Source organism: Bubalus bubalis, chromosome 19 (assembly GCF_019923935.1).
Source record: "Bubalus bubalis isolate 160015118507 breed Murrah chromosome 19, NDDB_SH_1, whole genome shotgun sequence".
NCBI classification, from domain to species: Eukaryota; Metazoa; Chordata; class Mammalia; order Artiodactyla; family Bovidae; genus Bubalus; species Bubalus bubalis.
In genome coordinates this window covers 64,063,186-64,077,292 of record NC_059175.1, presented here as the reverse complement: position 1 = coordinate 64,077,292, position 14,107 = coordinate 64,063,186, and the positions used below count along the sequence as shown (strand labels likewise).

The 14,107-nt window shown below is 45.7% G+C and overlaps 1 protein-coding gene across 2 annotated transcripts in view; it reads right to left on the bottom strand.

Moving 5' to 3' along the window:
- The window catches only part of SEMA5A (semaphorin 5A), a 565,459-nt gene that overhangs the window by 10,091 nt on the left and 541,261 nt on the right, over window positions 1–14,107 (bottom strand). For both annotated transcript variants that reach the window (XM_025270715.3, XM_044932529.2), the window contains exons 18-21: window positions 10,883–11,101; window positions 6,735–6,905; window positions 4,547–4,702; window positions 1,804–1,851 (exon numbers count right to left, since the gene is read on the bottom strand). In XM_025270715.3, coding sequence (XP_025126500.2) covers window positions 1,804–1,851; window positions 4,547–4,702; window positions 6,735–6,905; window positions 10,883–11,101 — 594 coding nt within the window. The remainder of the gene's footprint in view (window positions 1–1,803; window positions 1,852–4,546; window positions 4,703–6,734; window positions 6,906–10,882; window positions 11,102–14,107) is intronic.

Sequence of the window (14,107 nt, the reverse complement as noted above, 5' to 3'; positions counted from 1 at the left end):
CAGTCTCTGAACACAAATGATTTTTCACCACTCATCTGGCAGCGAAGCCCGACCTGACCCAACCTGACCGTTTGCTGCAGAACCGACCAGAAATGCCAGGAGGAGCATTCATTAGCTGCTTCTCTTCACCCATATTCCATGGCAAGGTCTTTAAAGAGACTGGTTACTATGGAGTGTGGTCCCCAGATCCTCCGGGGTGTCATACTGTATATGCCCAGTATCAGCTGTCTATACCCTGAAAAATGCTGACTTCCGAATCCTTCTCTATTGCCAAGGGTTTTACAAAAAGAACTGTGGGCTGCGGCACCCACAGGAACAAACTTTGCAGGGATGAAATAGGAAACCTCCTGTCATCTGATTCACTGTTGAGCACATAGTGACTGATCCAAAAATACTAAGGTGCCAATTATTCTTCTGTGAACCAACCCACATTCATCTTGCAGCTGGATCCCAAGCTGTATGCGTGCTTAGTTGCTTCAGTCATGTTTGACTCTTTGCAACCCCATGGACTGTAGCCCGCCAGGCTCCTCTGTCCATGGGATTCTCCAGGCAAGAAACTGGAGTGGGTTGCCATGCCCTCCTCCAGGGGCTCTTCCTGACCCAGGGATCGAACCCCAGTCTCCTGTGTCTCCTGCATTACAAGAGGATTCTCTACCGCTGAGCCACCAGGGAAGCCCAGATCCCAAGGCAGTGGTCGCTAGTCTGTGAACTCAGTGAATTGACCCGCATCAGACATGAGACATCACCCTTCTCAGGTACAGGGCTCTCCTGGGATATGTCATTTCTTTCCAGATGAGTTGGAGCTATTAGAGTCCCCACTGTACGCACCCCTCACAAAATTAGAACAGAGTGGGTGCTCAGTAAACACGACTGAAAACAAATGGATTAACAGATGGCCGAGTAAACAGAATGTAACAGTGTAGACAGACTTTATCAGTGTATTTAATAACGCAAGTATATCCCCAAAACACACCTCTGAAAATCCAGCTTCTTTCTGAGTGAGAGACCAAAGACCTTTGACCTGAGCTGTCTGGGACTCCCAGCTGGAATAGATTATGCTAGGAATGGTCAACACCTACACATAGGAAGACAGTGGTCTTGTATTTGGGTACTGGCTCCACACAGCAGCTGGACAGTGGTTGGACTCTGATTAGTGGACAGCCAGCCCCTCCGGTCCAGACAGGATAGAACTAGACGGGAAAGTCCAAAAGCATCGTGGATTTGACCCAAGGAATGCAATTTCTGTCATTCAGGGTTGCTGGAAGTTTGAAAAATATCTCTAGAGATATAAGTCTAACCTTTCGCCCATAATAAAACTGTATCATTTTATTGCTTCAGCCTTTTGGAGATTTGAGGCTGGCTGTCATGGATTTACACTATAAATATAAACAAAATGGTTGCATTCTGTTTTACTCGTGGGAAATCTAACTGTAGCTAATACCAAGATCACTGGATCATACAGGTTACATCCACCAAAAACACCCGAGGGGCTTATTAAACCACAGAGCCGGACCCCTCTCTGCGAGGTTCTGATTCTGTAGATTGAGAGGGGCCTGAAAACCTGCATTTCTATCAAGTTCCCACATGATACTGATGCTGCTGATCTAAGGACCCAATGTAAGAATCACTGATGCAGACATCAAATATGGACTCCTTTGCATTTTCACTGCCAAAATAAAATGTGTTTAGATCGAGGAGTTCCTCTAATCTGTTTTTCTTGGTCAATAGCAGAAACATATGAGATTAGAAACAACTGGAAAATATCAGAAATGCACTAGGAATTAATTAAAAAGCAGAACTCACCCCCACATCTTTTCTCTTCTATGCTGCTGGATCTGGCCACAGACACTTCTGGAAAAAGATTCAATCACAATGTATGAAGGGAAGGAAGATCACATTAATGATTCATTTACAAAGTGTCTAATGATTTTGAGTTTTATGTGAGTCAATGTTTCCAAAAGCCTAATCAAATTTTTTTTAAAAACACAATTATTTGTTTGTTTGAGCCAACCCGAGATGCATCTGGTCAAGGTCATCTTGATTACAAAGGAGTGAGATTCATTACAGCAATGAGAGAATACTAGGGTCTCCCAGACTGAAATCAAGGCACTTGTTTCAGAACAAGGGTGGGGTTTGTGCAGATCCTCTGTTACAATGTATTCTGCTCGCTGTGGAACACTGCAGTGTTTGCCTCAGGGTTTCTGCCTCAGATCTTTTGTCTCATCAAAAACAGTGTTGTCACATTCCCTGGGGAGGAGACCATTCCCCTAGAGCTCAAAGGAAACTGCCTCAACAAATAATTTTCCTACTCAGAGCTCATTCATGCTGTCTTCCATGCTTTTGTGAAACCCACAGGTAGGATGCCAATAAAAGGAGAGATCCACCTAAATGTTTAACTCCCAAGGATACACACCATTTCAGGAGTCCAGAAATGCTCCTGATTTTTCATTCAATAGCAAGAATTAAAAATATGTCTATGGTTGAAAAGGAAACAATAATAAACACTCCTGCAGTTCTAGACAGTGGAAGATTGAGGTCCTTAGGAGGCCTAAGGTAACTTTCTCTAAAACACGACTACATTTTTCTTTAGGGGAAAACAAGGTATTCTCTATTGCAACCTTTTAAGAGGTTACTCTCTGCTTTTGGTCCATGTCAGAGTCCTAAGGGACATGGTAGGAATATGTGAAATATTTTGCAAGTATCTAGCCCATGCCTTTTGGTTTGGTGTTTAGATGGTATCACCACCTCAATGGACATGAACTTGGGTGAACTTTGGGAGATGGTGGAGGACAGGGGGGCCCACTGTACTGTGGTCCATGGGGTCGCAAAGAATCAGACAGTTGAGTGACTGAACAACAGTCGGTGCCTGGGTGAGCATGTGATGGGTGATAAGCTATCACTATTAAGCAAACATTGATTTCACATGGAAAGGACTGTAGCCAAAGGGCCAGCCAACCTCTTCTCTAAGACGAGAATAAGGATCGGTTTCCATTTTCCCAAATATACTAAGATTACATGAAAAGAACGGTCCTCTTTTCTCTGTGCAAACAAATAGGCACAGCATTGCCAAAGCATTTAATCTAATATTTAAAAAAAACCAATCTTTTTATTTTTTGAACAAACTGTGTTATAGTCAATAAATTGTAGAAGATATTGTGCTTAAAAAAATCTTAAAACTCATGGCCTAAATTCAAGTCTCCAACTGCATTACCCACAAATCCATGCATGTGTGCATGCCTGCTAAGTTGCTTCGGTTTTGTCTCTTTGCAACCCAAAGGACTGTAGCCCACTGTGCTCCTCTGTCCATGGGATTCTCCAGGCAAGAATAGTGAAGTGGGTTGCCACGCCCTCCTCCAGGGAAACCTGTATCTATATCTACACCTATACCTCTATCTACATCTGTATCTATGTCTACATCTATGTTTATGCCTATATCTATGTCTATACCTGCATCTGTGTCTACAGCTGTATCTCTGTCTGTATCTATGCCATGCCCTCCAGAGGACCTTCCAGATCCAGGGATTAATCAGCATCTCTTACGTCTCCTGCTGCTAACTTGCTTCTGGAGAAGGTAATGCACCCCACTCCTGTACTCTTGCCTGGAAAATCCCATGGATGGAAGAGCCTGGTAGGCTGTGGTCCATGGGGTCGCTAAGAGTCGGACACAACTGAGCAACTTCACTTTCACGCACTGGAGTACTCTTGCCTGGAAAATTCCATGGGCGGAGGAGCCTGGTAGGCTATGGTCCATGGGGTCTCGAAGAGTTGGACCGACTGAGCGACCCCATGGACCACAGCCTACCAGGCTCCTCCGCCCATGGGATTTTCCAGGCAAGAGTACTGGAGTGGGTTCTTTACCACTTCTTATGTCTCCTGCATTGGCAGGCAGGTTCTTTACCACTGGCATCACCTGGGAAGTCCCATCTATGTCTACATCCTATCTATACATACATCTGTATCTTACATCCAATTCCCACATCTATATCTGTCTACATCTATATCTATGTCTACACCTATATCTATGTCTACATCTACATCTATGTCTACTCTATATGCATGTATGCATCTGCATCTACACCTGCATCCATATCTATGTCTACACCCGTATCCATATCTACATCTACACCTACATCCATATCTACGTCTACATCTATGTGTGTGTGTGCATGCTACATCACTTCAGCTGTGCCCTACTCTTTGCAACCCTGTGGACTGTAGCCTGCCAGGCTCATCTGTCCATGGGATTCGCCAGGCAAGAACAGTGGAGTGGGTTGCCATGCCCTCCTCCAGGGGATCTTCCTGACCCAGGGATAGAACCTGCATCTCTTATATCTCTTGCATTGGCAGATGGGTTCTTTACCACTACACCACCTGGGAACTTCCACAAATTCATAACCACCTTGAAACCATAAGAACTGATTGAATGATCTCTTGTTTTACCAAACAGAACCTCAAAGAGCAGTTAAAATGCCCTCCCATGAATCATTTCCTCCTGAAACATTAGAAGTGATTTTGTTCACACGAATAAGCATCTCTGCCCCCTTACCTGGAATGAAGTTGGAATCAAAAATGCAGGGCCGGCTTTCCGTGGTGTTTCCCAAACACTGGCTGCCCACGGGGAACAGAAGAACGCACTGGCGGACGCGGACCTGGACTCCAGCCACGTCACACTCAGACCACTCTGACCACTCCGACCAGCTCTCTGCAGGGGCCCGAGGAGACGAGATGTGGCAACAAGACCATTAAAATCCACCAACCTGGAAGCCTGGCAGCTTACCGACATTGAGTTTGCATATGATATTTATAGTTTACAAATAAGATAGACTCATATCTCATGACCAAGTCCAGTAAATAAAACACACAGGAGCATGAATCAAAGAACTCGTATACCTTTGATTAGAAATAATGTGCTTAGAGTACACTTTCTAAAACACACATTATTTTAATGCTCTAAAGTAATGTTAGACACTATCCTGCAGGATCATTCACACTCACATACGTCCCTGGGGAATTTCTACAGGTCTCAGCACCCAGGCAAGAGAACTGACATTAATGAGAAAGTCTTGGCTGCTGAAGGGGGTTCAAACTACTACACATATTAATACTTTCTTTTCTGTTATGAAAACAGCGCTGCAGAGTCAGTACACCACTGGCAGGCTGTACTTGAGGTAGAATTCATTCTATCCCGTGTTTACTGTGCCTGAAGCGCCAAAGATCCACGAACAAGTCTGGGTCAAGGTCAAAAGATGAGCCAGCTAAGGTCACTTTACCCCAGAGGAGGAGATTCCCTAGGATTTGTTAAATTCGCCCAGGTACACAGATGTGTGAAAAGAGAGGATTAATACACATTTTAAGTGAGGAGTTAAAAAAAAATGAACTCTCAATAATATTTCTGAAATATTAATAATATAAAAATATTGTTAGTACACACTTTGCATTTTTCTTCCTTTTTTCTACACACTTTGCGTTTTTCTTCCTTTTTAAATGTAAGTATCCTCTTTGCAGTTCAGGGAAAATCTGGAAACCAAACTTGTATTTTGATCAATTGTAAAGGGTACAGTATTTCCTGAGAAATGTGTAAAGTAACTGCTTTTGGACTGACTGAGGATACAGTTTCTAAACACTTCTCAATATACAAGAAACCTGCATGGAAAATATTCTGGAGCTAGTTAAAAAAAATACACACACACACACATACACACACGTTAGTGTGTTTCAAAGTTTAAGTCGGATTCAGAAGAGAGTGTCTCATTTTCACTCCAAGTGGTCCCTCTATGTCAGAAAACTGAAGTATTCTTGGATGGGGAAGGCTGCTGCAGGGTATCCACTGGGCACCAGGGCCACCCAGCCTTGGAGCCCGGAACCCATGCCCACCACCCTGGGGGGATTCTCGTGAAGCCACTCCATAAAGGCTCATTGGTTCCCACCATGATTCTCAGCAACAAAATGTCAGTTCGCATTCCCTGCCTGCCTGCTCAGTCACTCAGTCATGTACGACTCTTTGTGACCTTATGGTCTGTAGCCTGCCAAGCTCCTCTGTCCATGGGATTTCCCAGGCAAGAATATTTGAGTGGGTGCCACTTCCTTCTTCAGGGGATCTTCCCAACCCAGGAATTGAACCCGCATCTCCTGCACTGGCAGGTGGATTCTTTACCACTGAGCCAGGGGGGAAGCCCCTCAGCACCCATTACCAGCTTAAATATTATAAGAATGCTTGGTCATCACCAGTTTCTGTTGCTAGTTGTGCAACTGTGGCGTGGTGAGAATGATTCCATTGTATTAACAGAACAACGTGTTATGAAGTCACTTCACGGGCAACACTGTGGCACTGCTGTGTCCCCCTCTTTTGGTCTTACTGAGACATGCTTCTGTCAATTTCACCATTCCTCCAACAAAGTGAAAAGTGAAAGTCAAAGTCGCTCAGTCGTGTCCAACTCTTTGCACCCCATGGACTGTATAGTCCATGGAATTCTCCAGGCCAGAATACTGGAGTTCCCTTCTTCAGGGGATCTTCCCAACCCAGGGATCTAACCCAGGTCTCCCGCACAGCAGGCGGATTCTTGTTGAGCCACAAGGGAAGCCCAAGAAAACTGGAGTGGGTAGCCTATCCCTTCTCCAGCAGATCTTCCTGACCCAGGGATCGAACCAGGATCTCCTGCATTGAGGGCAGTCTTTACCAAGGGGAAGGCCAAAATCGCCCTGTCCTCTGCGCTGGGCAGGGAAGGGCTGCTTACCGGGGCAGGGCTGCGTGTTGCAGAGCGCCTCCTCCGTGTGCAGTCCCAGGCAGATGTCACCTCCATAGGCGGGGGCTGGGTTTGTGCACGAGCGGGTCCTCATGTAGTGTCCCCCTCCACACGTCGCCGAGCACGTGGACCAGGAGGACCAGCAAGACCACATGCCATCCACTGGGAAGGGGCAGAAAATCACAGCACTTCTGAAACCCACATCTGACCGAGCTGGTGCGGCTACCCAGGGTCTGCACCACAGGAATGTGTCGGGCACACCATGGACCATCACAGGAGGGCATATGGGGTCTTCCACATTCCTCCCCATGCTTCCTCAGTTCCTCTCAATTCTTCCAGGAAATATTTCTAAGCATGTAACATGCAAGCGTAAGGGTGATCGAGGAATGCGTGTATGTCTGTAGAACAAAATCCAGCCTCTGGGGCTGACCATGAACCTGGTTCTGTAGCTGTTCAGGTGAAGCTCTAGCTACCGCTCACTGCTGCCAACCACACAGGACAAAACTAAAGTCTTAGGCCCCCTTTGTGTTCCTTGCAGTTTACTGAACCAAGTGTGGACTTCAGGATTTCACTGACAGAGAAGCAATAAGTGTTCTTAGCATACCACAGGTGCCTAATATATGTTATAGACAGAACACTGTGGTTATTTAGTGGCTAAGTCATGTCTGACCCCATGGACTGTAGCCCGCCAGGCTCCTCTGTCCATGGGATTTCCCAGGCAAGAATACTGGAATGGGTTGCCATTTCTTTCTCTGGGGGATCTTCTGAACCCAGGGATCAAAGCCACATCTCCTGAACTGGCAGGTGGATTACCCCTGAGCCACCAAGGAGGCCCAAAATGAGAAAACTCATTTTAAAATAAAATACAGTGCCCCTTTGTGGACCCAAGAGGATGAAGGAGGAGTAAATTCATAGAAAGGGAAGAGTCCTAGATGAGGCAAAAATAGCCCATAGCTGGCTGAGCAGCTCAGCATGCAAACCTACGAGCTCTTTCAATCCCTGCGTGTTGTGTTAGGAATTTTCTAGGAGGTGGGAGAGAGAATTAGCAATTGCCCCACTTAGTCCCTGAACTTGTACCCTCCCAAGTGGAAAGTAAGAGGGCCACTCTGAATGTTTTCACAGCCCTCTAGGGAATCTTGGCTTTCAAAAGAGCTATTGCAATACAACAAGGTTATGTATACACGGTGCTGGCTTGACCAGCAGATCCACAAAAATAAAAGCAGCCACTAGGTCACACTGATGGGACGTGTCTGAGATGGACCCCAGCCTAGCACCCGAGGGCCCGGGCAGCACCCAAGAATCTGCAGGAGTCTGCACATTCTGCCGACGGCAGCCAGGGCTTGTGTCTGGAGTCTGGGGAGGTGGCGTGGGCAAGGGGTCCTGACTTTCTCATGCTGCCTCCCGGCCTCTCTTTATAGCACAGATGCTAATCTAATCATGTGGCCCCTCGGGTTCCCTCTTGGCCCCCCGGGGAAGGAGGAGCCCTTCGACTCTCCACTCTGGGGCTGTGGGAAAGACATGACCTTTCCCAGCCCCTCAGCATGGCTCAGCCAAGAAAGCTGGGTAGTTTGGAGGGAAGAGTCTCCTGAGGCTGGAGAAATTTAGGCAGAGATAGTCTAGGAAGTGCAAAGTAGCGGGAGGAGCAGGAACATGACTGGGAGCCCCCACTACAAAGCTGGGGACTGTATATTAAGTTTAATGTACATGTTTATTCACCCACCCAACTATCCGCCCACCATCTTCTCATCATCCATCCATCATCCGCCCACAATTCACTCATCATCCATCCATCTGTCCATCTAACAGATGCTGTCTAAGTACTGTTGCAAGCCAGTTCCTGGCTTAAGGAATCCAGGAAATTTTTTTTTTAACCAACTGAAAAAGATGCTACAGATGCAGGCTTCTGTGCCTTTAAAAACCCTGTGGACCATACTTAGCACGACCCCTTATTCCCCACCCCTGCTTGTCTATATGGCCTACTCGCATCTGGCCCTGAGGACTCAGCCCAGGGGCAGCCTGCTCAGTACAGCTGCCCTGATTCCAGCTCAGTGGGTCCCCGGCTGAGGTAGCCACCGCATCTTGTCATCAACCGAACAGCTGGTGACCTACTAGGTTGTCATTGTTCACAGGATGCCTCCTCACTAAATTCTTAAGTTCCTTTCCAACCTGGACCAGGTCACTGAGTCTTTCTCTGTGCTGTGCTGTGCTTAGTCTCTCAGTCGTGTCCGACTCCTTGTGACCCCATGGGTTGTAGCCTGCCAGGTTCCTCTGTCCATGGGGATTTTCCAGGCAAGAATACTGGAGTGGGTTACCACACTCTCCTCCAGGGGATCTTGCCAACCTAGGGATGCAACTGAGGTCTCCTGCACTGCAGGGGGATTCTTTACTGTCTGAGCCACCAGGGAAGCCCAAGAAGACTGGAGTGGGTAGCCCATCCCTCCTCCAGGGGATCTTCCCAACCCAGGGATCAAATCCAGGTCTCCTGCATTGCAGGGGGATTCTTTACCAGCTGAGCTACCAGGAAAGCCCGAGCCTTTTTATATTCAGTAAATAATGCAGAGTGGGTTATCAAAAATGTCTGCTGAAGAACTGAATGAATTAAAAAAAAGGAAGATCAAGTAACAAACTGCTTATTTTTGTATCCTTCAACAACCATCACTGGAGCTATTTGGAGCATGTGCCAGGCTCACTGGGAGCTGAGGGCATGGTCAGGAGTGAGATGGTTACCCTCCTTGGGTGGTCACTCTGACAAAGTCGAAGGCAGGATACAAAACCCCAGAGCCCAGCGCGCAGGATGGCCATGCAGCATGGGGTTAAATGAAAGCTGCTCTGACGTGGGAAGGCCAGAGGAAGCGATCAAGGTGACACAGCTGCACTCAGAGCCAGGGCAGGAAGAAGGTGGAGATGGTCAGAGCATCAAAGACAACAGAGGAGCCTTTGGAGCTGTGTCAGTACGCAACACCCTGCATGGGGGCCCTTGAAGCTCATTTATTGACCCTGTGCTTGTGCAGGAATTCGTGGACTCAGGGAGGAGACTCTGACAGCGCACCTCCAGTGGGCCTGCCGGAGAGGTGCTGCACGTTTAGAAGACTGAACTCAGGAGGAGGTGGACACCTGTCACCTGAGGGCACCTGGGGATGGGCTTGGCAGGCTCCTCGGGGGCCAGCCCAGTTAACTGTCACTCTGGTGAAGGCTCTGCGGTATGAAGGGAGGCCAGTTCTGGGGGGTTGGGCCCGTCACAGGCTGGGAGGGGCCAGCCTCCCATGTCAAGGACAGGACATGTCTCTCCAGACGACGAAGCCCAGCCCGCTTCTCCTGAGGTGCAGTGCCTGGGCCCACCATCCCTCAAAGGGGCTCTGAGTATGTTCTGGTTTCTTTAACAGCAGCAGAAACAGATGAACATAATCTGGTCCAGGTTATATTTGTCTTTATAGCAAGGAAGTTGGAAGATCATCTCTATATCCATGTATCTAAACTGATATGTATACTTACATCTATGTCAACATCTACACCTACTTCTACTTCCACATCAACGTCTATATATCTAACCTATGTCTATGCTGTGCTGTGCTAAGCCACTTCAGTCATGTCTGACTCTGGAGACCCCATGGACTGTAGCCTGCCAGGCTCCTCTGTCCATGGGATTTTCCAGGCAAGAATACTGGAGTGGGTTGCCATTCCTTCCTCCAAGGAAATCTGTATCTATAGCTACACCTATATCTCTATCTACATCTGTATCTATGTTTACACCTATATCTATGCGTGTGCGCATGCGATGTCATTTCAGTCATGTCCTACTCTTTGTAACCCTATGGACTGTAGCCCACCAGGCTCCTCTGTCTATGGGATTCTCCAGGCAAGAATACTGGAGTGGGTTTCCATGACCTCCTCCAGGGGATCTTACTGACCCTGGTATTAATCAGCATCTCTCATGTCTCCTGCATTGGCAGGTGGGTTTTTTACCACTAGAGCCACCTGGGAAGTCCATAATTTATGTATCTACACCTCCATCCACACCTGTGTCTGTATCCACCTATCTATCACAAGTTATACCTCAAACATAAAGCCAGGGAAGATGGATGAGAAGGTCTTCCAAGACCTTGATGTTTCAGTTTTTCCAGATTTCGGGACCTGCTCACCTGGGCAGGGCAAGATGTTGCATTCCTGGTATTCCAGGGACGGGCCCAGGCAAGGCATGCCCCCGAACTTGGGCTCCGGGTTGTTGCAGACACGCTTCCGGTTCCGGATGCCCCGGCTGCAGTCTCGGCTGCACTGCGACCACGCCGTCCAGGCCGACCACGCCCCGTTGACGGTGTGGGCGGAGTATCTCCCCGCCCGCAGGAAATCGCCCGACAGGCCTGCCAAGGAAATGGCCCAAGTGTGATTTAGTCAGGAGCTGTTCGAGTAACCAGAGTCCAAACTAACTCTCATTCTGCAGCCACTCTCTGCTCTGCCTCTGCAACTACATTCTCAAGTATCCGTGGAACAATTTTTACACTGCAGAAGCGAAAAACGAAATAAAAATAAAATTGCAGTTTGCCTGATAATCTCCTATAATTCAAGTCTTCTATCTCCACAGTTGCTATTAAATAATAGTGCAAATAAGACCTCGATTTGTGAATGTGGCAAAGTCCTTGTACAATAACAGAGTTCTTTTTTTTTTTTTTTTGGTAATAGATCACTTACTGTTCTGAGAAACTTCTTTCAAAGAAAATACAGCCTTCTCACTTCCATTGGGAATTCTGCAACAAATTGCCCTTGTGCAATTTGTGATTATTTTGATGAACATGTCTACTGCCTTAAAATATTAATAAATACTCAGTCATTTTCTCAAATGGAAGCAGGGTGACATGGGTTTTAACAAAAAACTCTCAAAGTATGCCATGAGGTTCTGGGTGTGAGGAGGCAGACAAGTATGGATGGTTATAGGCTTCTTGGTTGCTTACTTAAAATTTGTGGCTCAGAAACCTATGTGGGGTGCTCTTCAGAGAAAATGGATGAGAAACCTATTTCTCTGATGAGACAGTCCTTTGTGGTTAATCAATACAGAACACACAATTTAGCCTTGTTTTGTGTGATAGGAGCCACACAAGTCCAATTCTGTATTCTCAGGGTATCAGTACCAAGATGGGTGGCTGGTAATTAGAACTTGAAGCCACTAAGACACAGAAGGATGAAGTATTTTTAAAACTATGCCCACAATATACTTTTAGAGGAAAGGTAAGATGTCTTTTTTAAATGTATATCAAAATTTTCCTTAGTTTATATTACTATCATTAAAAATGAATGTTAATGTTGGTTTTATATATATATATATGAGAAAGGAAGGATTAAAAAAATATACGTTCAGAAAAGAGAATAAAGAAACAATGTCATTCATTTTCTCTTTTTTACCTTTGATGTCATAAGAATTAAGTTCACAGCCTGCTCTGAAATAAAGGAATATGTGACTGAATTGAAGACAGGGTTGCCAGATTTAGTGAATAAAATACAGGAAGCCCAGTTAAATATTAGTGTCAGATAAATAACAAATAATATTTTAGTATAAATATGTATCTAAGTGCATGGGATATACCTATCTTAAAAAAAGACACATGGAACATGTGTGTGTTAGTTGCTCAGTCATGTCCAACTCTTTGCAATCCCATGGACTATAGCTCACCAGGCTCCTCTGTCCATGGACTTCTCCAGGCAAGAATACTGGAGTGGGTTGCCATTCCTTTCTCCAGGGGATCTTCCCAACCCAGGGATGAAACCCAGATCTTCTGCATGGCAGACAAATTCTTTACCATCTGAGCCACCAGGGAAGCACATAGAACATACTTATACTAAAGTAATTTTTGAAAAATATCTCAAATTCATATTAAATTGCACATTTTGTATTTTATCTCAGAACCCTAACTTGAGATCATAAGACCATCCCTTGTGGTATGTAGATATCTAAAATGGGTCTTCAGTTACCTATTTCTTGGTATTCCATCACCTATCTTTCTTTCTCACTAAAGTAGGATTTTATAATGAATCAGAATGCATATCATGTTGCTTGATTTTGTAGGTAGGTAGTGTTTATTCCTTTGACTTAAAGTGTATACTTATTCAAATAAAATACTTCACTATAATAGACTTCCCGCCCCCTTTCCCACCAAGAAACAATGAACAACTTGTATAGCTGCTGAACTACAGGGAACAGAATGGTTTGAGGTCAGGAGACAGTTAATGTCAGTGGAAATATGACTGGGAGTGGCTCTTGAGGGCAACTGTTGAGCCACAAAGCATCCAGGCTGGCAGCTCCAGAAGGAGGAACGGAGATCTGAGACCTACATGTAGCTGGTGACCCTCACTCAGAGCCGCTCCTTGTGAGTGCAGCCCTGCAACAAAGCAGGAGCAGACTCATGGCACCTCCATAAGCTTATCCCACCCACGGCAAGCCCAACATGGCGACTCATCAGCTCTGTGGTCCGTCAAGGCCAATCACGCTGAACCTAAAAATGATGTTGATGGTGACTGTGTATTCTCTACCACAGTCACACTGGGAGAATAACAGAGAATCATAAACGAAAAAGTGTAAGAAATGTTCAAGCAGGTCCAGTGTAAGATATGACTCTACTGTTCTCATCATCTTGCTCCAAGAACCATCTTATTTTCTTTTTAGCATTGCACTGATTTTCTTAAATCAGATGAGCATTAGAGGAGAGATGAAGACAGAAGAAGAAATGAATCTCTTTGGGATGGCCAACCTCACTCCCTTTTCTGTAGTTGAGACACCTGAGCCCCAGAGGGAGCTAGTGAGTTGCCCGGTGGGTACAGGCAGGAGTGGCGTTAGTGGTGGAAGGTGACCATTCAGTGGCAGAACCAGGCAGAGAGTGGATCATCCCATCTACCTTAGTGCTCTCCCTACGTAAGTCATATGGCATTGAAGGGATTTATACAATTATAAGGGGCAAAGCAGTTTCAAAGAGTATTAAAGGATTCTCACATACTGCCTTTTTTAGCAGAAAGATTCTTTCATAGATATAAACACAGATATGCACTTCCTTTATCTTTGTCCCATTTGGGGAGTTAAAAAAAGGAAAAGCTTTATTTGCAGGTTACATTTCAGTGCCAACTGCAAAGGGATCTGTACAGTCTCTGACATCAACAATGATAAATATATATAATTGTATGTGAATAAAAGTGGTGATGGAAGAATGCAGGGGTTTCTTCAGTATATATTCTGATACTAAATAAATCTCCCATAAATTTTTCTGAACTCATTATAAATACGGTGCTATTTTGAGGGATGGAGTCAGGGAACCACCCCAACATGTAACTGAATATTTATAGTAAGAGTCTTTCCCACCAGTTTGCTATAAAGTGTTCTGATG